The sequence below is a fragment of the Oncorhynchus tshawytscha genome, linkage group LG29 (assembly GCF_018296145.1).
Source record: "Oncorhynchus tshawytscha isolate Ot180627B linkage group LG29, Otsh_v2.0, whole genome shotgun sequence".
NCBI classification, from domain to species: domain Eukaryota; kingdom Metazoa; phylum Chordata; class Actinopteri; order Salmoniformes; family Salmonidae; genus Oncorhynchus; species Oncorhynchus tshawytscha.
This window is the reverse complement of record NC_056457.1, coordinates 10,234,553-10,257,797: the sequence shown is the minus strand read 5'-3', so window position 1 is coordinate 10,257,797 and position 23,245 is coordinate 10,234,553. Positions and strand designations below refer to the sequence as shown.

General features: G+C 44.1%; 1 protein-coding gene across 2 annotated transcripts in view; it reads left to right on the top strand.

Moving 5' to 3' along the window:
• LOC112227973 (collectin-12) overlaps positions 1–21,814 on the top strand; it is a 62,962-nt gene extending 41,148 nt beyond the window's left edge. For both annotated transcript variants that reach the window (XM_024393028.2, XM_024393027.1), the window contains 8 exons: positions 3,678–3,800; positions 16,541–16,627; positions 16,823–17,866; positions 19,351–19,848; positions 19,966–20,102; positions 20,212–20,321; positions 20,478–20,624; positions 20,785–21,814. In XM_024393028.2, coding sequence (XP_024248796.1) covers positions 3,678–3,800; positions 16,541–16,627; positions 16,823–17,866; positions 19,351–19,848; positions 19,966–20,102; positions 20,212–20,321; positions 20,478–20,624; positions 20,785–20,875 — 2,237 coding nt within the window. In that variant the 3' untranslated portion in view covers positions 20,876–21,814. The remainder of the gene's footprint in view (positions 1–3,677; positions 3,801–16,540; positions 16,628–16,822; positions 17,867–19,350; positions 19,849–19,965; positions 20,103–20,211; positions 20,322–20,477; positions 20,625–20,784) is intronic.
• The last annotated feature ends 1,431 nt before the right edge of the window (positions 21,815–23,245 follow it).

Genomic DNA, 23,245 nt, shown 5'->3' with positions numbered 1-23,245 from the left:
TTACGATACAGCCGTATTCTGAAATGGATGAAATGTATATTTTTCCTCCTCAATCTACACACAATACCCCATAATGACAAAGTGAAAATGGGTTTTTAGACATTTTAGCATATTTATTAAAAATAAAAACAGATATCTTATTTTTTTACAAGTATTCAGACACTTTGCTGTGAGACTCGAAATTGAGCTCAGGTACTTCCTGTTTCCATTGATCATCCTTGAGATGTTTCTACAACTTGATTGGAGCCCAGCAGTGGTAAATTCAATTGATTGGACATGATTTGGAACAACACACACCTGTCTATATAAGGTCCTACGGTTGACAGTGCATGTCAGAGAAAAAAACCAAGCCATGAGGTTGAAGGAATTGTCCGTAGAGCGCCAAGACAGGATTGTGTAGAGGCACAGCTCTGGGGAAGTACTCCAAAAAATATCTGCAGGTCCCCAAGAACACAGTGGCCTCCATCATTCTTAAATGGAAGAAGTCTGGAAGCACCAAGACTCTTCCTAGGGCTGGCCGCCCAGCCAAACTGAGCAATTGGGGGAGAAAGGTCAGGGAGGTGACCAAGAACCCAATGGTCACTCTGAAGGAACTCCGGAGTTCCTCTGTGGAGATGGGAGAATCTTCCAGAAGGACAACCTAAAATTTCTAAAAACCCTATTTTTGCTTTGTCATTGTGTGTAGATTGATGAGGAAAAATAAAATAGATCCATTTTAGAATAAGGCTGTAAGGTAACTAAATGTGAAAAAAGACAAGGGGCCTGAACACTTTCCAAATGTGCTGTAGTGACTGTTGTTAAAAAGTAACAGTAATGAAAAGAACAGCTCTCCAGTTGTGTTGTCTTAACATGTTGTGTCATCGAGCAGTGTGCCGACTGCTGAAGTGCTCCATGGGGTTGTTAGGGGCGATGGGGAGTGCATAATTAGCCTCGGTGAGCTAAAGTGAAGTTAGTGGACTGCTGCTTGCTCGGACCGCCAGGGAGTTGAGTCAACATGAATGACTCAAGGTTGGCTAGGAGCTAGTGAAAGCTTGGAGTGTGGAACTGTGTTTGCGTATGCTTTGTCCGTGCCTCAACACTCATTCAGGTAAAGAAAATGTTCACCCTGACTTGGCTGTGTGGACACAATGCATCTTCAAGTCCCACTGCGGCTCTATAGCAGCCGAGCAACCTGACAAACTTTTTATAATCAATTAAAAAAGGATTTCTTATTTACAATGACGACCTGATCACTCCAATTTTTTTCTAATTGGCTAAAGCTAACCCTTGCTAGCTATACCTCTTTTCAACTGTATGGGTGGTGACGCAAGTGCTCGGGCACCAAATGGTTCCAGTGCACTAAAGAAAATTAAGATTCTTAAATGGTTCTTCCTCAGCTCTTAAGGTTCCTTGGAGAACTCTTGCCCGATAAAGAATAACCTTTTAAGAGTGGGGTTCTTTGCGTGGCATATATGGTTCTTCAAAGTTCTAAAAGGTTCTTGAAATGTATGGAAGGCTGCAGATGTGTCCCTTTCATAGCACAGAGCACATTGGGCAGTGTTAACTAGTGTAACATTTCTAGTTACACTAGGCTTAAATGTAGGCTTAAATTAACACTGTAAAGAGTCAAATTAACACTAAGTGGTGTAAAATAACCTCAGTGTTGGTGTTAATAACCATAGCTGAAGCAAAACCATCCCCATCATTATCATATTTCACAGCATGCATTGATTTTTAGAATTGTTTGTTTCAATATCTATGTTTTTGATTGATTAACTAATCTTATGCTACTCAAATATAAATAACTTATATTTTTCTAAACGAATCAAATCTGTTAGTTGGACTTATTGCACCCGTTACTGAAATAGTTGTTCCAGTTTAGATGCTTTAGGTCCCTCAAGCTCAACTCTGGGCCTTGAAGCCAGTTCCACTGCATTTTGAATATTCTTTTAACTGTCCCCCTTTAATCAGGGACTGATTTAGACCTGGGACAGCAGCTGTGTGCAATTAATTATCAGGTAGAACAGAAAACCAGCAGGCTCTGGATCTTGTAGGGTAAGAGTTGAATACCTCTGCTTTAGATAGTATCATACAGTATCTTAGTCCTCCACAACCCTTAGCAGTCCTTCTGAATATAGGTTGCAGGTGAAAACAAATTCAGAATGTTGGTTATCCCTACTCTGTCTGGTTTCTAATAAGAATAACACATTACTTTACAGGCCTGCTGTGGCCTGTAAACCATGAGTTTCAGGTGACCTTGTTAGGGTTTAACCAGACCCTCAAAATAAGGCCTTAAGAAATATAAATTGTCTTTAAAAATTGAGTCATTCAATTAGGATCTCACTTGGCAAATGTGACATGAATAAAAATGAATGAAAGAAACAACCATGTCTCTGTTACTAGAAAACATAGTCATGGGTGGTACTCTAAAAATTCACTTGAAAGGCACCCTGGGGAATATGTAAATAAGGCTAAACACCTTATTTGCATAAAATAATAGGGTGTGTGCTCTTTCTCAAAGAGTCATCCCATTTAAGGTTCTTATTTGGTTCCAACTGGAACCTTTATTTTTAAGACTAGGCTACAATGGAAATCACCATTTCTACACCAATGCTTTTAATGGAAATTATTAGGATATAATTCATTATCATAATCACATTAAACAAAACAGGAAGCTCAATAGGCATATATTTAGCATTGGCCAAGAAGTGTTAACACAAAGATTGCATTGGCACAGGCTGCCTTTGTGTTACCATGGAAATGTCCATGTCTTGGAAGTGGCTTTCCTTGCGCTGAACATGCAAAGGAGTTTTATTTCAGGTACATGGAAAGCAGACCTTTCATTTTCCCCCACTTCCTGAATTCAAATGAAATACAGCTGTGTTCCCGTCAGCACTGCGGATCTCGGCACTCATCTGTCAGGAAAGATATCCTTGGAAAGAAATATTCCAAGAGAATGTAGGAGAATGCTTGCGTGGCTCTGTGACTTTCCCCACTTGAAGGTCCATGGTTTGAATCAGAGGAGGTTGGTGTCATATCTCTTCATCTTATGTGTTTGTTTGGTGTCCCTCACCCCCTCACCAACCGGGCCCTCGGGGGACCAGTGGGCCCTTTAATGTGGCCTCCAGGCTGTTTGTCCAGATGTGTTGATCTGGAGATTCAGACCCAGAACCTGGATAGACCCCAGATTCCCAGCCCACATAGGGCCAGCTAGGCCCCACTCTGACCTCGCTAGCTGCTGTCTCCACATAGCCTGACTCGGCAGCCATCTGAGCCACAATAGACACCTGATCACATGTGTTCCAAATGGCATCCTGTTACCTATATAGTCCACTACTTATGACAATGGCACCCTATCCCCTAGGCCCCTCAAACTCAACTCTGGACTTCTAAACCAGTTTCACTACGTTTTTTCATTGTTCCCCTCTAATCAGGGACTGATTTAAGTGGGTGCAATTAATTATCAGGTAGAACAGAAAACCAGCAGGCCCTTGAAGGGTAAGAGTTGAATAACCCTGCCACAGGCAATGCACAGAGACCCAGGACCTTCATACAATGTAGTAAATGTTTTGGTATGATAACCATAACATCCTTTCACTTCGTGTGGTTACATTGTGAATATTGATGTAGGAAGGAAAGGATGTATTCTAACTATTTTTCCAAATGTTTATTAATCTGCATTTCTCTCCCTTGTGTAGGGATCCAGGAGGGGACCCAGTGCACTAAGTGTAAGAATGAGTGGGCGTTAAAGACCTCCATAGCACTACTCTACGTGCTGTGCACTCTACTCACCATCGCTGTGGCTGTCCTCGGGTATAAAGGTAAGCGGAGACACACATCGATCTGTCAGTCAAAGTGCATGCATGCCTACGTCCCAAATGGCACCCTATTCCCTATGTAGTGCACAACTTTTGACCAGGACCCATAGGGAATAAGGTGTCAACCTTAAAGAGGTAGGGAGAGACATATTTTCATGCTGGTGTGTCTGTCAAAAGGGCATGCTACTTTTGAGACATAGAATAGAAAGTGTATGTCATTGTCCAACCGTGGTGGCTAGCATCGGTCAAACAAACCTGCATGTTGCTACTTGACATATTTCACTGAAGTCGTTTGGTTTGTTGAGAAAGTGATTGTCCAAACTGTGCGTGGGGTCCTTGTTCATATCCTGCCAGGAAATAAGATTACATTGGAGAGTGTGTGTGTGGGGGGGACCAGGCTGTGTGTGTGTTGTGTGTTTGTGTGCCAGTGACCCCTTTCGGTCTGCCCAAACATGACATAGATGCTGTCGGACAATGTTTCATTGTTATTCATTAAGGTAAGTGGAAGAGTCATGGAAACTCTGAGAGATCCCACTCTGCCAGATCATCACAATCTCTGAAACTAAAATAAGCCCTTTTCTCTCGAAAGTAACATTTACACACAGTCTGCCACCCGCAGCCTGCCCCCTTTTTTTTGCTTTTCCACGAAACCTCAGTGCTGTTGTCTGTCCTCCCCCTTGCAACCTTCCTGCACCCCTACACACGTCCCCCCATTCACCCTGTCTCTGTTTATTTAACCAACACCCCCAATCACACCTCCGGGAACCAACCCGCGGCTTTGCTGAGCTCCACTTCCTGCGTTCTGATTTTTCCAGCTTTGGGAAAACTGTCCCGCAACGGTCCGAAGGCCAAACTTAAGACTGTTCCTGTGATAATTGCACTAAACCATTTCCATATGTGTACACGTGTTTTTTTTCTCCCTATTTACAACATCTCAAAATGACACTGGTTTACCTCTCTCGTGGTTATTGGGGGATTCTCAACTGCATTAAAAGTAATGTCCTTTACACTCACAATTGGGTTCAGTCAGTCAGCAGTCAATCCTCATCCTTGCTCCCCGCTGCACATTTTAATGCATCCCTAATTTAGACCAGATGAGCGGTGAACTCGGTGCCACTCTAGCAGAACCCACTGAAATTGGGTTTTTACTGGCAGAGCTGTAGTACTGGGCTGTCCAGGGAACCACAGCTCCACAGCCTAAACATGCAGTCAGGTCCAGATGGTTATGTGGAGTGAGATCCCAATGCTCTATTCACCTCACATCTGTATTCTGTACTGTAGAATACAGCATATCTCTCACCCTGTGCTCTCTATTCTCACCCATAACAATGTCCTCGCTTTGTCTCTTTATCTCTTTATGGTGTGTATGTGGTCTCCACTGAGATATAGAACCTCCATGATATAGGCTTTCCTTGCAGGCAAGACTAGGGCTGCATCCCAAATGTCAGCCTATTTCCTATATAGTCCACTACTTTTGACCAGGGGGCTCTGGTCAAAAGTAGTGCACTATATAGGGGAATAGGGTGGCATTTGAGACACGACCCAGTTTGGATGAGGTAGGGATCAGATAAATATGAATATGAGGAAGGAGAGGACACAGAGAGGGGGATTAGAGGGTGTAGGGGGAGTCTCCCCACTCGTTGTCCTCACTCAGCACTCTTGCCGCATTCATTTATTTTTCCCTTTCTTTCTTTTCCTCTGTTTCTCTCTGTGCTCAGGCTGTGTGCATGGGATCTGCCACTACATTCTGGGCTATAATCAGAACTTTAGCCAAAATAAGGGGAGTTGTCAGGTTGTGTGTATGTGTGTATGCACACATGTGTGTGTGTGTGTGTGTGTGTATGCTTTTGTGCATGCATACTCAGTGCCTGCTCAGTGTGTGTGTGTGTGTGTGTGTTGTGTGTGAGGAAGGGATGACACCCAGAAACCACAGCTGCAGCACAGCTGGCCTACTACACATGCCATAGTAGGGCATAGCTCTTGGCCAGATATTATACAGTGTGTGTGTGTGTGTGTGTGTGTGTATGTGAGTGTTGGTGTGTGTGTATGTGTGTGTTTGTGTGTGTGTGTTATGCAGAGAAACAATGTATAGTAAATGTATGGTTTAATGTGAGTGTGTCTTTCGAGGTCTGTGTGGTACAGCAGTGTATGGTGTCTGGAAATGTGTCTCATTTAGTTTGCAATGGAACATTTCATTCAGACTGGCCATACCTATCCAATCTGAGGTAAAACTACTCTTTCAATCGACAGGGAGTTTTCATAGATCATATGGCTTTCTCAAAACTGTCATAGTTGTTTTTGTATTTCAAAAATATTTTGGGTGGTTAGTCATCTATGAAGGTGAAAATGTAAAACATGCAGTACCAGTCTAAAGTTTGGACACACCTACTCATTCAAGGGATTTTCTTTATTTGACTATTTTCTACATTGTAGAATAATAGTGAAGACATCAACACTATGAAATAACACATATGGAATCATGTAGTAACCAAAAAAGTGTTAAACAAATCAAAATATATTTGAGATTTGAGATTCATCAAAGTAGCTAGCCTTTGCCTTGATGACAGGTTTGCACACTCTTGGCATTCTCTCAACCAGCTTCACCTGAAATACTTTTGCGATAGTCTTGAAGGAGTTCCCACATATGCTGAGTACTTGTTGGCTGCTTGTTCTTCACTCTGTGGTCTAAGTAATCCCAAACCATCTCAATTGGGTTGAGGTCGGGTGATCGTGGAGGCCAGGTCATCTGATGCAGTACTCCATGACTCTCCTTGGTCAAATAGCCCTCACACAGCCTTAAGGTGTGTTGGGTCATTGTCCTGATGAAAAAATAATGATAGTCCCACTCAGCACAAACAAGATGGGATGGTGTATCGCTGCAAAATACTGTGGTAGTCATTAAAACCTCTTAAGGATCCGCCCCTATTTTTTTTACATTTTAGCCTAAAATTACATACCCAAATCTAACTGCCTGTAGCTCAGGCCCTGAAGCAAGGATACAGTGCCTTGCGAAAGTATTCGGCCCCCTTGAACTTTGCGACCTTTTGCCACATTTCAGGCTTCAAACATAAAGATATAAAACTGTATTTTTTTGTGAAGAATCAACAACAAGTGGGACACAATCATGAAGTGGAACGACATTTATTGGATATTTCAAACTTTTTTAACAAATCAAAAACTGAAAAATTGGGCGTGCAAAATTATTCAGCCCCCTTAAGTTAATACTTTGTAGCGCCACCTTTTGCTGCGATTACAGCTGTAAGTCGCTTGGGGTATGTCTCTATCAGTTTTGCACATCGAGAGACTGAAATTTTTTCCCATTCCTCCTTGCAAAACAGCTCGAGCTCAGTGAGGTTGGATGGAGAGCATTTGTGAACAGCAGTTTTCAGTTCTTTCCACAGATTCTCGATTGGATTCAGGTCTGGACTTTGACTTGGCCATTCTAACACCTGGATATGTTTATTTTTGAACCATTCCATTGTAGATTTTGCTTTATGTTTGGGATCATTGTCTTGATGGAAGACAAATCTCCGTCCCAGTCTCAGGTCTTTTGCAGACTCCATCAGGTTTTCTTCCAGAATGGTCCTGTATTTGGCTCCATCCATCTTCCCATCAATTTTAACCATCTTCCCTGTCCCTGCTGAAGAAAAGCAGGCCCAAACCTTGATGCTGCCACCACCATGTTTGACAGTGGGGATGATCTTTTCAGGGTGATGAGCTGTGTTGCTTTTACGCCAAACATAACGTTTTGCATTGTTGCCAAAAAGTTCAATTTTGGTTTCATCTGACCAGAGCACCTTCTTCCACATGTTTGGTGTGTCTCACAGGTGGCTTGTGGCAAACTTTAAACAACACTTTTTATGGATATCTTTAAGAAATGGCTTTCTTCTTGCCACTCTTCCATAAAGGCCAGATTTGTGCAATATACGACTGATTGTTGTCCTATGGACAGAGTCTCCCACCTCAGCTGTAGATCTCTGCAGTTCATCCAGAGTGATCATGGGCCTCTTGGCTGCATCTCTGGTCAGTCTTCTCCTTGTATGAGCTGAAAGTTTAGAGGGACGGCCAGGTCTTGGTAGATTTGCAGTGGTCTGATACTCCTTCCATTTCAATATTATCGCTTGCACAGTGCTCCTTGGGATGTTTAAAGCTTGGGAAATCTTTTTGTATCCAAATCCAGCTTTAAACTTCTTCACAACAGTATCTCGGACCTGCCTGGTGTGTTCCTTGTTCTTCATGATGCTCTCTGCGCTTTTAACGGACCTCTGAGACTATCACAGTGCAGGTGCATTTATACGGAGACTTGATTACACACAGGTGGATTGTATTTATCATCATTAGTCATTTAGGTCAACATTGGATCATTCAGAGATCCTCAATGACCTTCTGGAGAGAGTTTGCTGCACTGAAACTAAAGGGGCTGAATAATTTTGCACGCCCAATTTTTCAGTTTTTGATTTGTTAAAAAAGTTTGAAATATCCAATAAATGTCGTTCCACTTCATGATTGTGTCCCACTTGTTGTTGATTCTTCACAAAAAAATACAGTTTTATATCTTTATGTTTGAAGCCTGAAATGTGGCAAAAGGTCACAAAGTTCAAGGGGGCCGAATACTTTCGCAAGGCACTGTATGCGTATTCTTGGTACCATTTGAAAGGGAACACTTTGAAGTTTGTGGAAATGTGAAAGACTATAGGAAAATATAACACAATAGATCTGGTAAAAAATAATACAAAGAAAAAAACAACCGTTCTTTTGAAATTTTGTTTTACCATCATCTTTGAAATGCAAGAGAAAGGCCATAATGTATTATTCCAGCCCAGGTGCAATTTTGGCCACTAGATGGCAGCAGTGTATGTGCAAAGTTTTAGACTGATCCAATGAACCATTGCATTTCTGTTCAAAATTGTGTATCAAGACTGCTCAAATGTGCCTACTTTGTTTATTAATAACTTTTTCCCGCTAATCTAATTAGCCTACATTAGCTTAACCGTCCCGTGGACAGGACACCGATCCCAAAGAAGTTGTTTAAGTGTGCCTTGATTTCTAAATAAATCACAGACTGTGTCACCAGCAACGGACCCCCACATCATCATACCTCCTCCGTACTTCACGTTGGGAACTACACATGCGGAGATCGTCCGTTCCCCTACTCAGCGTCTCACAAAGACACGGCGGTTGGAACCAAAAATCTCAAATTTGGACCATCAGACCTCATCAGTGCCTTGCGGTCGGAGGCCGAGCAGTTGCCATACCAGGCGGTGATGCAACCAGTGCAGCTGTAGAACTTTTTGAGGATCTGAGGACCGATTCCAAATCTTTTAAGTCTCCTGATAGACAATAGGGATTGTTGTGCCCTCTTCATGACTGTCTTGGTGTGTTTGGAACATGACAGTTTGTTGGTGATGTGGACACCAAGGAACTTGAAGCTCTCGACCTGCTCCACTACAGCCTTGTTGATGAGAAGGGGGGCGTGCTCGGCCCTCCTTTTCCTGTAGTCCACCATCATCTCTTTTGTCTTGATCACGTTGAGGGAGAGGTTCTTATCCTGGCACCACACTGGCCTCTGACCTCCTCCCTATAGTCTGTCTCTTTGTCGGTGATCAGGCTGTTGTGTCGTCGGCAAACTTAATGATGGTGTTGGAGTCATACTGTTGGAGTCGTACTTGGCCATGCAGTCATGGGTGAACAGGGAGTACAGGAGGGGACTGAGCACCCCCTCCTGAGGGGCCCCCATGTTGAGGATCATCGTGGCAGATGTGTTGTTACCTACCCTTACCATCTGGGGCCGGCCCATCAGGAAGTCCAGGATCCAGTTGAAAAGGGAGGTGTTTAGTCCCAGGGTCCTTAGCTCAGGGGTGAACTTTGAGGGCACCATGGTGTTGAACGCTGAACTGTTGTCAATGAATAGCATTCTCACATAGGTGTTCCTTTTGTCCAGGTGGGAAAGGGCAGTTTTGAGTGCAATAGAGATTGCATCATTTGTGGATCTGTTGGGGCGGAATGTAAATTGAAGTGGGTCTAGGGTTTCTGGGATAATGGTGTTGATGTGAGCCATGACCAGCCTTTCAAAGCACTTCATGGCTACAGACGTGAGTGCTACGGATCAGTAGTAATATATGCAGGTTAAATTAGTGTTCTTGGGCACAGGGACTATGGTGGTCTGCTTGAAACATGTTGGTATTACAGACTCGGTCAGGGACAGGTTGAAAATGTCAGTGAAGATACTTGCCAGTGTGTCAGCGCATGCTCAGAGTACACATCCTGGTAATTTGTTTGGCCTGCGGCCTTGTGAATGTTGACCTGTTTAAAGGTCTTACTCACATCGGCTATGGAGAACGTGATCACACAGTCTTCTGGAAGAGCTGATGCTCTCATGCATGCTTCAGTGTTGCTTGCCTCGAAGCGAGCATAGAAGTTATTTAGCTCGTCTGGTAGGCTAGTGTCACTGGGCAGCTCACGGCTGTGCTTCCCTTTGTAGTCCGTAATAGTTGGCCAGCCCTGCCACATCCGATGAGCGTGGAGCCGGTGTAGTACTATTCAATCTTAGTCCTGTATTGACGCTTTGACTGTTTGATGGTTCGTCGGAGGGCATAGCGGGATTTCTTATAAGCGTTCAGGTTAGAGTCCCACTCCTTGAAAGCGGCAGCTCTACCCTTTAGCTCAGTGCTGATGTTGCCTGTAATCCATGACTTCTGGTTGGAGTATGTACGTGTGGTCACTGTGGGAAGGACGCCATCGATGCACTTTTTGATGAAGCCAGTGACTGATGTGGTGTATTCCTCAATGCCATTGTAAGAATCCCGGAACAGATTCCAGTCTATGCTAGCAAAACAGTCCTGTAGCTTAACATCTGCGTCATCTGACCACTTCCTCATTAAGCGATTAACTGGTACTTCGTGCTTTCGTTTTTGCTCGTCAGCAGGAATCAGGACGATTGAGTTATAGTCAGATTTGCCAAATGGAGGGCGAGGAAGAGCTTTGTAAGTGTCTCTGTGTGTAGTGTAAAGGTGGTCTAGAGTTTTTTTTCCTCTGGTTGCACATGTAACATGCTGGTAGAAATGAGGTAAAACAGATTTAAGTTTCCCTGCATTAAAGTCCCATGCCACTAGGAGCGCCGCCTCTGGATGAGCATTATCTTGTTTGCTTATGGCTTTATACAGCTCGTTGAGTGCCGTCTTAGTGCCAGCGTCGGTTTGTGGTGGTAAATAGACAGCTACGAAAAATATAGATGAAAACTCTCTTGGTCTATAGCTTATCATGTGATACTCTACCTCAGGCGAGCAAAATCTTGAGAGAAATAGACACAGACCGCCAACCCTTGTCTTACTGGAGGCAGCTGTTCTATCTTGCCGATGGACCGAAACACCCAGACAGTTGTATGTTATCCATGTCGTATGTTGTAAGTTATCCATGTCCAGTCACGACTCGGTGAAACATAAGATATTACAGTTTTTAATGTCCCGATGGTAGTCTTATCAGAGCTCATCCATTTTATTATCCAAGGGGGATTACTCACTCACCGTCGGATCCTTACAAGGCACCCAGACCTACGTCCACAATATCTCTGTATCTTCTTCATGCGAATGATGGGGATTTGGGCCTTGTTGGGTGTCTGAAGTAAATCCTTTGCGTCAAAGAAAAAGAAAAATGCTTTGTCCAGTACGAGGTGAGTAATCGCTGTCCTGATATCCAGAAGCTTTTTTCGGTCATAAGAGACGGTGGCAGAAACATTATGTACAAAATAAGTTACAAATAACGTTAAAAAAACACACACAATAGCACAATTGGTAAGGAGCCCGTAAAACAGCAGCCATCTCCTCCGGGCGCCATCTTTTACAACTTTTTTGGTTACTACATGATTCCATATGTGTTATTTCATAGTTTTGATGTCTTCACTATAATTCTACAATTTAGAAAATAGTCAAAATAAAGAAAAACCCTTGAATGAGTAGGTGTGTCCAAACCTTTGACCGGTAGTGTACATCCGTCCACCAGGCTGAGAAGGCTACATCCCGAGTGGCATTTGATATTCCATATACAGACGACTTGATTTCCCCCAAATATTAGGATGTCTACTCTGTATGAAGCCATTTTCCATCATAATTTTATGACTTCTCTATGTTTCAAGTCTGGAGACATTTCTAGGAATGGTTGGGAATGTTGTTTTGATCTCTTGTTTCCTGCAATGGAAAGAGTGGGATCCTGGGAGGATTATACGTTCAGAGAGTTTAGGTAGTAAACACTTTCTCAAACATGCGAAAGCAATTACTTCTGAGTTTCACAAACACTACTACATGTCTATGACACCACCCATACCAGGCCCATATCCAGAAAGCGACTCAGAGTAGGAGTGCTGATCTAGGATGATCTTTGCCTTAAATCTTAATGAATAAGAAGGGGGAGGGACCTGATCCTAGATCAGCACTCCTACTCTGAGACGCTTTGTGAATATGGGCCCCAGTCAACACTATCAGGTAGGAGTGCTTCTAAGACCACAGCACTCTTGATAAGACACTCACCTGAAATCAATTCCATCTAAATGGGAAAATGTAATTATAGGCTACTTTTGGGCTGAATTCCATGTTATGCATGCATGTGAATATGGCATGAATCAATTGATTCAGTCTACTCCCATTTTAGCTTAGCACAATTACAGACGAACACATGCAAGTCATTAAAAGCATGCCTGAACTTCTGGGTTTCTATTTCCGCAAGGCATTTGTTGACAATGAGAAAAGTACACTCATCCTTGGCGGGTTTGAAGAATGACACATTGTTGTTTCTCTGTCTCTCATCTCTCATTTCCAAGCTGTTGCCTTCCGTCCTCTCTGTCGTTGTTAGTTAGATGTTCTATCATCACTTTACTTCTTCCTTAATTGGGTTGTTCCGTGAAATGAGTGCCTTTTGCTTCCCTTTGATATTTTAAGTAGAAATTGTGCACTAATATAGAATTTTAAAAGCTGGTTATATTCAATTAAGTGCCCTTTAATATAGACCACGTGGAAAATCCAATAAATTAGCATTTTGACATGCCCCTCTGTGCACCCTCTGTGATTTCCAGGAAGATTTTAACCCACTTAACCCCAACAGTTCTCAAAGTTTTTACCATCCGTGTAAAGCCCTTAGTTATTTCTGAAGATGGATTATTTACTTCATGTGATTAGTGATTCATTTTAAAGTAAAACAAAAACCTGTCCCTCATTTTAAGGTCGACCCTCCCACTTGGCACACACTGGTTGAATCTATGTTGTCTCAATGAAATTACGTTGAACCAATGTGGAATACACATTGAACTGACGTCTGTGGCCAGTGGGCTGTTATGTGAACTGAACTGTCGTTTTAATATGGTGGAACTATCCCTTTTCAAATATTTTTTTTGCAAAAGAAACATTGAACATCTAATAGTCAAATCATAGTGTAAAAGCAGGTGAGCTGGTTCTACTCTTTTTAACCATTTTGTGGTGTTTTGTGTTGGACAACTGAGCGGGTTGAGCGTAACACGTCAACCCTGTTACCCATAGATCGACAGGCTAGAAATGTTTGAACAACAAGCTTCCATTTCCCCTGATTTATGGCCGATTTAAGATGAAATCGACAACCCTGTTATGGTCAACCATGTTACTTTATTTGGCACTTAATAGGCACTTACTGTAGTCATTTTAAAAATGTAACCTCTTAAGATTGGAAAATGTGCCATGCATGAAATGTTACATTTATAGGGCTCTATTTTTGGCTGGTGTTAAGCCAGCACAATTGTCAAATACACACTTGTTTGCAATTTCGATCTATTTAGAAACATTTGTTATTTTCCTGTAACAATTGCTTGTTTTCCATTTGAGTTTTAATTAAAGAACAAGCCCTTGTAGCCTACCCTTACATTATTATAATGAACGCTGGTTCAACAGCAATGTGTCCGGATTCTTTCTAATCCTGACACGCATTTGCCAAGCAACCTATCCATCAAATGTTTTCTAAATGGTACACTCGTGAGGCTTTTGCTGACATGCTTTTGCACTATTCACAATTCACATATGCCTACCTGCAGTGCATACTCCATAACTTTTGTATCCATCCCCATTTCCAAAGAGCGCATTTGAGGTTTAAAAAGTCTCCCGATGTGTGTAATTTACACTTTGACATTTCAGACTTGATTTTCCTTTAAGAAAAATTGATCAACCCCTATAAAATGTCCATTAATTATAATCCACATAATCATTCACATTTCCTGTTGCTGCTGGATTAATTTCCTGCTGTAGCAAACTGGCTCAAATTAAGATGCTACATCTGTACAGATAAACACACTCAGTCAGAACAGTGGGATCTATCTCAGTCAGAAGGAGGAATTGAGGTGCTTGTGCATCTTCTCCTCTTGTGTCTTTATGATCTTTATGATGATTCGACCCTTGGTGGTCTAGAATAAAGTGAATGATGATATCCATTTAAGGGTTGAGCTCGGTGGGGTCTTTGAGCTTGATTAGTTAGTTGGTCTTTACCTGTTTTCTTAAGTGGAGGGTAGAAATAACAGCCAGGGTATAGTTTTCACTGGTTGTAACTATGGATGCACCTATATGACATTTTTGGCCGATATTCAATATTTTCCTTGCCAAAAAACCTGATACCGATAACCGATATGAAATTTTGCGGCCTTTTATGTATTCTAGAACAGTTAAATCGTTGAAACACGCACACGCACACGCACACAGTAAAACATAATCAAAACCTATTTCTTTCACTTACTTGCCGTGCTCTTTTAATAACTTGTTCAGTCTTTTCATTCTACACCAGGATTTCATCATACATATCAAGCAGTGAAGTTTCAGCTCTGTCATGCCTGCTCCCGTTCCCCCTCTCTGGCGCTCGAGGGCCAGGCTGCTCATCATTACGCACACCTGTCACCATTGTTACACGCATCAGCGCTTCATTGGACTCACCTGGACTCACTTTATTGATTGCCTCCTCTTTATCTGTCTATTCCTCAGTTTGATCCTTGTACCTAGCATTGAGCAGGGTGGCAACACAGTAAAGAGGCTCAGAGAGAATGCCACTGAATCGCTTGTTCACAGCCTCTAGTAGAGTACTTTTGCAAGTTTTAACCATACGGTCTGTGTCAGCAATTTTGTGATCAGGCGTTTCAATACCTTGACAGAGGGTATCACGTCTGCTGCAGACGCAGTTGATGAGCTTATTTCTCGAGTCAGTTGTTTCGAATGGAGCTAGGAGTGTGTTCATGTTTACAAGTTTCAAACGTGTTCTCAAATGGCAGAATCAGTATGAGAACCAGCACATTCTCGAGCATGCAATACGGCTTTCCTCAGTATGAAATCTTCGTCCACCCACTGTGCTGTCAGACTCAGCATGCTCATGGGGCTGACATCACTCGTCCAAATGTCAGTCGCGAAGCTAATAGCATTGACGCCCATAGCAAGTAGCTCATGGATGTGCGTTTCAACAATACTTTGTAACTCCGGTAGGGCAACATCTGAAAAATAACATCTACTTGTTAGTGCTTATCGGTTCTTGAGGTGCTCGACCAGTCGGACGAAAGCCAGCATCATCCATGAGAGAGATTAATTGGATTAATTGTCCAGAGCAATGAATTCCATTATCTTGGCATTAATGGATTTCGCCTTTGAGTTGTCTCGCTGAAATGTACTTACTCTCATGTGACTGCTCGACTTGAACTTGTTTAGTTGTGTGCGCTTAGTTTTTTCAGATTTTGTTTTAAGTAGTTGCTGAATGTCTGGGGGTGATGCACTTTCAAGTGAGTAATTAGGTTTGTGGTATTGAAAGATTTCACTTTCTCCCTTCCTCGGGAAATAATAGCAGCACAAACATTGCAGATGGTCTTTTTGTTATCATCCTTTGAAACTTCAAAATAGATCCACACAGCAGACATTGTGGGCTAGGTTAGGAATGCTGTGTTGCACGTGTAGCGCTGTATTCTTCGTGGCGTCATTACGTCATCTACCTACGTTACATAGGTATGCACGTCAGCTTTGACATCGGTTTTGCACATTGGCATTAAACTAGATGCCGATGTTGTCATTTTAGCTAATATCGGCCGATTCTGATATGCGTACCAATATATTGTGCTCTCTTAGTTGTAACCCCTGTGGTCTCCAGTTAGCTGGTTAGAGATGGCTCCCTAGCCTGTGGAAGTGGTGGTGGTGGTGGGGTGATTCCATGGAATCCCAGACACATTCCAGAGGAAATGAAGGGTCCTGTCGCCTGTGGGGGAGTAAAGACCCTCCCTGACACAGCGTCTGTCTCCTTAGGGTACCCTTTGATCCCCCTGTTTACTGAGGACCCCCCTCAGGTTGCTTCCTGTCCCCCAGGGTCCCTCCAGTGTCTCTGTCCTATCCCCCCTCCTCTCCAGACCCTACTCCCTCTGACCACCCACCCACTCTGCGCTCATCTGCCAGTGTCTTCAGTGTCTCATCCTCAGTCTTCATGGACACACCCAGTCATTGAGACATTATTGTGTATTACATGACCATTTCCTAATCCTAAAGCTTGTGATTGCTTGAGGCGACCATTATTACATACCCACCAGACATATAGACATCTTATATATTGTGTCTGAGTGAGGTTTCATAATCATTCTTTCTGATCCCTTTTATACATGGTGTCTGTGATTGCAGGCTATTCTGCCCATCCTTCTCAGACTCGTAATATTGTATGGAGCCCACCACTGTGCTGAAGAGCTAATCCTGAACTGTGTTGTGTTGTTTGTGTTGCAGTGGTGCAAAAGGTTGACAATGTGTCCGAAGGTATCGAGAGCTATGGGGGGAAGATCATTGCTGTGGAAACAGACTTGAAAAAGCTAGGTGAGTTTCCCCACTACCTATAGCAAGTAGACCATGCATAATCCTTTGTAACTTAAGCATGTGCATTGTGTTGAACAATAACAGTTAAGAGTTACTGTTTTTACTGAAGTCTTTGATTGAACTCTCTTTAATCTTTGATTGAAGAGTAACCACACCAACCATTATGTAATCATTTCTTTCACACCATGTCCCCAGATGACCAGACTGGGGAGAAGTCGGAGAACACTACCACAGAGATCCAGGCCTTTAAGAACAACATCCGGGCTCTGCAGCGGCAGCTGTCTGAGGTGGCAGAGAGGAGCAGCAGTAACCGGGCGGCCCTGGGTCGTCTGCAGGATTCTGGCCTGGACATGCAGGGCAGCCAGGGCTCCATACAGGGTCTGCTGGATGCCAACACGGCCACGCTGAGGTCGGTCAATGGCACCCTGCGGGCCTACGGTGGCACCATGGAGGGTCTTCAGGAGGACACGGCTCGGCTGCAAACGGAGCTCCAGGAGCAGGTTCGGCAGCAGAGCCAGGCCCTGCTGAGCATCGGGAATCTTAACCTCACCCAGGCCCAACAGAGGGGCCTGATCTCGGCTTTGCAGAGATCTGTGGACGACACCAGCCAGGCCATCCAGAAGATCCGAAACGACTTCCAGAGCCTGGAGCAGACGGCCAGGCAGACGAAGTCGGACGCTGATTGGCTGAAGGAGAAGGTGCAGAACCTCCAGGTGCTGGCCTCCAACGCCTCTGCCCTGGCCAAGTCCAACAACGACAGCCTGGAGGACGTGGGATCTCAGCTGGCCTCGCTGTCTGGACAGCTCCAGAACACCTCCAGCCTGGCAGAGAACCACGACCAGACTCTTAGGGAGATCATGGACCAGCAGCGCGACCACGACAACCTCACCTCCTCTAAGTTTGACCAGCTGGAGATACGCCTGGACGAGTCAGAGGGGAGCATCGACCGTGTGACAGGCAACATCAGCTTTACTACCCAACTCCTGGGCGCCATCAACCTGAACCTCAACGAGCTGCGCACCTGCGCTGAGACAGTGGGGCGCCACTCCGACTACCTGTCCGACTTGAATGCCACTGTGTCGGACGTGAGGTCGGACGCCACCACACTGAGGTCGCAGCAGGACGACCTGGTGGCCCGCCTGGACAAGGAGGTCACCAGCCTCTCCATCATCATGGAGGAGATGAAGCTGGTAGACAGCAAACACTCACAGCTCATCACCAACTTCACCATCCTACAGGGTAAATCAAATGAAATCGCATTTACATGTGTCTTATACAACTGGTGTAGACTTTACCGTGCAATGCTTGCTTTGTAGCCCTTTAAAAATAAAATAAACTCAGCAAAAAAAGAAACGTCCTCTCACTGTCAACTGCGTTTATTTGTATGAACATAACAAGATTTAACAACTGAGACATAAACTGAACAAGTTCCACAGACATATGACTAACAGAAATTGAATAATGTGTCCCTGAACAAAGAGGTCAAAATCAAAAGTAACAGTCAGTATCTGGTGTGGCCACCAGCTGCATTAAGTACTGCAGTGCATCTCCTCATGGACTGCACCAGATTTGCCAGTTCTTGCTGTGAGATGTTACCCCACTCTTCCACCAAGGCACCTGCAAGTTCTTGGACATTTCTAGGGGGAATGGCCGTAGCCCTCACCCTCCAATCCAACAGGTCCCAGACGTGCTAAATGGGATTGAGATCCGGGCTCTTCGCTGGCCATGGCAGAACACTGACATTCCTGTCTTGCAGGAAATCACGCACAGAACGAGCAGTATGGCTGGTGGCATTGTCATGCTGGAGGGTCATGTCAGGATGAGCCTGCAGGAAGGGTACCACGAGGGAGGAGGATGTCTTCCCTGTAACCCACAGCATTGAGATTGCCTGCAGTGACAACAAGCTCAGTCCAGCCTCTCTCAGCCTATTGCGAACAGTCTGAGCACTGATGGATTGTGCGTTCCTGGTGTAACTCTGGGAAATGTTGTAGTTGCCATCCTGTACCTGTCCCGCAGGTGTGATGTTCAGATATACAGATCCTTTGCAGGTGTTGTTACATGTGGTCTGCCACTGCGAGGATGATCAGCTGTCCGCCCTGTCACCCTGTAGCGCTTTCTTAGGCGTCTCACAGTACGGACATTGCAATGTATTGCCATGGTCACATCTGCAGTCCTCATGCCTCCTTGCAGCATTCCTAAGGCACGTTGACGCAGATGAGCAGGGACCCTGGGCATCTTTCTTTTGGTGTTTTTCAGAGTCAGTAGAAAGGCCTCTTTAGTGTCCTAAGTTTTCATAACTGTGACCTTACTTGCCTACCGTCTGTAAGCTGTTAGCATCTTAACAACCGTTCCACAGGTGCATGTTCATTAATTGTTTATGGTTCATTGAACAAGCATGGGAAACAGTGTTTAAACCCTTTACAATGAAGATCTGTGAAGTTATTTGGATTTTTACTTAATTATCTTTGAAAGACAGGGTCCTGAAAAAGGGACGTTTCTTTTTTTGCTGAGTTTAGTAACACAAGAGGAGTAAAATAAATGACACAGAATGGAGCTATATACGAGGAGTTCCAGTACTAGATCAATGTGCAGAGGTACGAGGATTTGAGGTAGATACAGTATGTACATGAAAGCAGGGTAAAGTGACACTCACACTCCTCTACTACACTTTGAACAGTTGATCAGACGCAGGTTTATATATTTTTTATTGTTTCTTGTTTCAGGTCCACCTGGTCCAAGAGGCCCGCGGGGAGACAAAGGACCCCAGGGAGGAGCCGGTCAGCCCGGTCAGAAAGGGGAGAAAGGGGATACGGGTGGGCCTGGGGTGCAGGGGCTCCGTGGAGAGAAGGGATTTCCAGGACCACCAGGAATACAAGGGTTCAAAGGTCAGCCAGGCTCACGGGGGAACCCAGGTTCAAAGGGCTCCCGAGGGTCAGGGGGCAGGGCAGGACCCCCGGGGGCGAATGGTGAGCCAGGCACTGCTGGGCTCCCTGGCAGAGATGGACAGGCCGGTCCTCAGGGGCCACAAGGTCCGTCGGGAGACCGAGGACAGGTGGGGCCGGCTGGGGCACAGGGACCCAGGGGACCAGTGGGGCCCATGGGGGCCCCAGGGCCACCTGGACTGCCAGGACTCACTGCCCGATCTGCAGCAGCAGCAGCGGTGCCTTTGGTCCCTTTCTCGATGCAGAGTGAGGCCCCCGCTCCTACTGTGTCGGCCCCAGGTGATACACATTCGTTTTTATACACCATCAATATGTCTGTATCACTCTGTCAACACCATCTATGATAGACAGGACATTAGTTCATTGTGATAGTATAACAATAACCGTTCACTGCAGGTTGTCCTCAAGAGTGGGTTGGCTTCAGAGACAAATGCTATCACTTCTCCAAAGAGCTGCACAACTTTGACGATGCAAAGAAAAGCTGTGATGCCCAGACTGCGTCAATGGTGATCATTAACGATAACGATGAACAGGTAAGAAGAGTCATCCTCATAGAGGCCTTTCAAAATCAAAAGCACAACTGTTCAAACAGTCATAAAATGAGTGACATTTCTGACATCATGTTTCCTTGTTTTCTCTCAGAAATGGCTGCAAAAGCAGACCTCTGGAAAGGGCTACTTCTGGATGGGTCTGACAGACAGGGAGGAGGAGAATGCATGGCGCTGGCTGGATGGAACCGAACCTGCCTTCTCGTATGTATAGTACCTCAGTGTCAAGGCCGATGCTAGTCTTTCACAGCCGAGATAATCCCATTATATCAATGCAAGACTAAAGGGGAAGACGCAGTTACATGCATGTGTCTCAAGTTAGGTTTCAGTGTATGAGTGCCCTCTGCTGTGTGACTGTAGGCAGTGGAAGCCAGGACAGCCAGACAACTGGAGCCACGGGCACGAGAGAGGAGAGGACTGCGCTGGCCTTATCCACGAGGGACTGTGGAATGATTTCTTCTGTGAAGATCTCATCAGCTACATCTGCGAGAAAGCCATGGAGTATCCGTGAGTATCCATCTACAGTATCCCTCTGTCTCTTTGTGTGTCTGTTTGTCTTGTCCGTCAAGTTTTCTAAGATGTATATTTTTTTGTTCTTTTTCTAGTCATAGTTGTTTTGTTTGCAAAAATGCGTTTGGTAATCTACAAGCAATGTTGTTTTCTGCAGCAAAAACTCCAGGATTATAGCACCCTCTGTGGAAGGAGAAGAAACAGAGGAGGCATGGTTGAGTCAGAGGCGGTATGATGAGCATCATTAGGCCCCGCCCACAAGTGACACTAGCCATCTGACACCCTATGCATAGACATGCTGTGTGGAAAGATACGAGGGACAAGCTTCACAAGCCTGAATCGAGACTGTGGCTGCATTCACTGAGATTTCCCCCACTGGTAGCCAGATTCAGCTCTCCTCCAATGTGAATCCAGACCACTACTTCCAGAATTTGCATTCCAGCAACATGACAATCAAGTGTTGAGGGGAAGATCAATCTTCTTTTTTTTTTTTTTAATAATCACCAAAATAATTGACTCATATAGATTTGTCTCATTTAATTGTTTTTAAATGCTGTTTTTTGTGTGACGTTAAGTCCATTTATAACTGATTATCTGAATGTATATTTTCATATTGCGGTTTTTCAATGTAGAACATTATTTTACGGCGCCAATGGGACTCACCACAGTGTCTTTCACAGTTGATCGTCTAGTTCCTTCATAATTATGTGAGGTGCAAAATGATGCGCAAAATAAACCAAAGAAATGTCGCCGATATGTCCTTTCTCAAACATCAAGAATTGTCTAGCTATATATAAGTATGTTATTATACACATTCATCTAAATAAATGAAGTATTTACACATAATAACAGTCAGAAAGTCTGCTTGGTTATGAAGTCAAGACTGCACAAGTTTACATGTTAGTATTTCTATATGTATGGTACTGTATATTTGCGTATGGGGCCTGTATGGTGTATAAGTTTGTACTTTCCACAATATAACATGTTCCAGGCTGGTATCAATGCAGACATTGAATTGCATCAACTAATGGTTGCATGCCACATCATCCTGTCCCTCTGGGATATCGCCAGGGATATCTGTGGGCAAAAATGCTTGAGTTTGTCCTCCAATGTGTCACTAAAATGCGGGGACGAGGGAAAAAGGTTGTTGAGATGTGGTTTGATTGAACCATATAGTGCGGTAAATGTACGGTGATTGGTTGAAATTGAGTCCAATTTATGTGCTGCGATGATGGGTCGGTTTTAGTTTTATGTGATAATATTGCAATGATTTTACTGTTTTATGCGGAAATAGTGCAGTGATTTGTCAAATTTGCAAGTATGCGGGGAATTGTTGACGTTTCAAAAAGATGTGCAATCGCAGAATCCTGGAGGGAGCGAGGGACTAATAACCGACAGTGCTGCCGGGCATCAGATTACTATACGATATGATGTGGGCAGCTGTTTTGATAAACACCTTTCCAGGCGTTGTGTGGCATCGGCAATGTAGTCAGCCTGTAACGCTGCCTCTTGCTCATACCTAACAATATCTAATTTAAAGTCAATTTTTCTGCACAAATGGTATTCATGTTCCCTGGTTTTGATAGTCACAGTTACCTTGTGTATACTTTTTAGCCAGTAATTCTGAAAGTAATGCTCACGAGCCAAAAAATATTGCGTACCATGTCACACGTGCAGATATGAACGCCACATCATTGCTCTCACTCGCTGTACTATGTGTGCGTCTTGCTAGCTGTCACTCAAATGGCGAGGGACTGAAGCTCATTGGCTCATAGAACTCGAATTGCTAGGGGGCTGGCCCTAGAAAATGTAGGGAGAACGGCTTCTAGAAAAACAGTTGCATTCAAACTAGATATTTTGTGGCTAATTGAGGCAAGACAGTAATTCTTATCATAGATTATACATGTAGGAACTACACATTGACTCATCCAGCCCAAAGCGGGAAGTGGGTGGGCCTGGGAGGGCATAGGCCCAGCCACTGGGGAGCCAGGCTCAGCCAATCAGAATGAGTTTTTCCCCACAAAAGGCCTTTGTTACAGACAGAAATATACCTCTGCAACCCCTCCCGTCGTCCCGTCCCCGACGTTCCCGCAGGTGAAGAAGCCACACGTGGAGGTCCTGGGATGGTCTGTGGTTGTGAGGCCGATTGGACGTACTGCCAAATTCTCTAAAACGACATTGGAGGCAGTTTATAGTGGAGAAATTAACATTATGTTATCTGGCAGCAGCTCTGGTGGACATTCCTGTAGTCAGCATGCCAATTACGTGCTCTCTCAAAACTTGAGACATCTGTGGCATTGTCTTGTGTGACTAAACTGCACATTTGAGAGTGGTCTTTTATTGTTCCCAGCACAAGGTGCACCTGTGTAATGATCATGCTGTTCAATCAGCTTTTTGATATGCCACACCTGCCAGGTGGATGGATTATCTTGGAGAAATGCTCACTAACAGGGATGTAAACATATTTGTGTACACAATTTGAGAGAAATAAGCTTTTTGTGTGTATGAAAAATGTCTGGGATCTTTTATTTCAGCTCATGAAACATGGGACCAACACTTTACATGTTGCATTTATATTTTTGTTAAGTATACTTAGGGCTCTATTGAAACCGCATCGC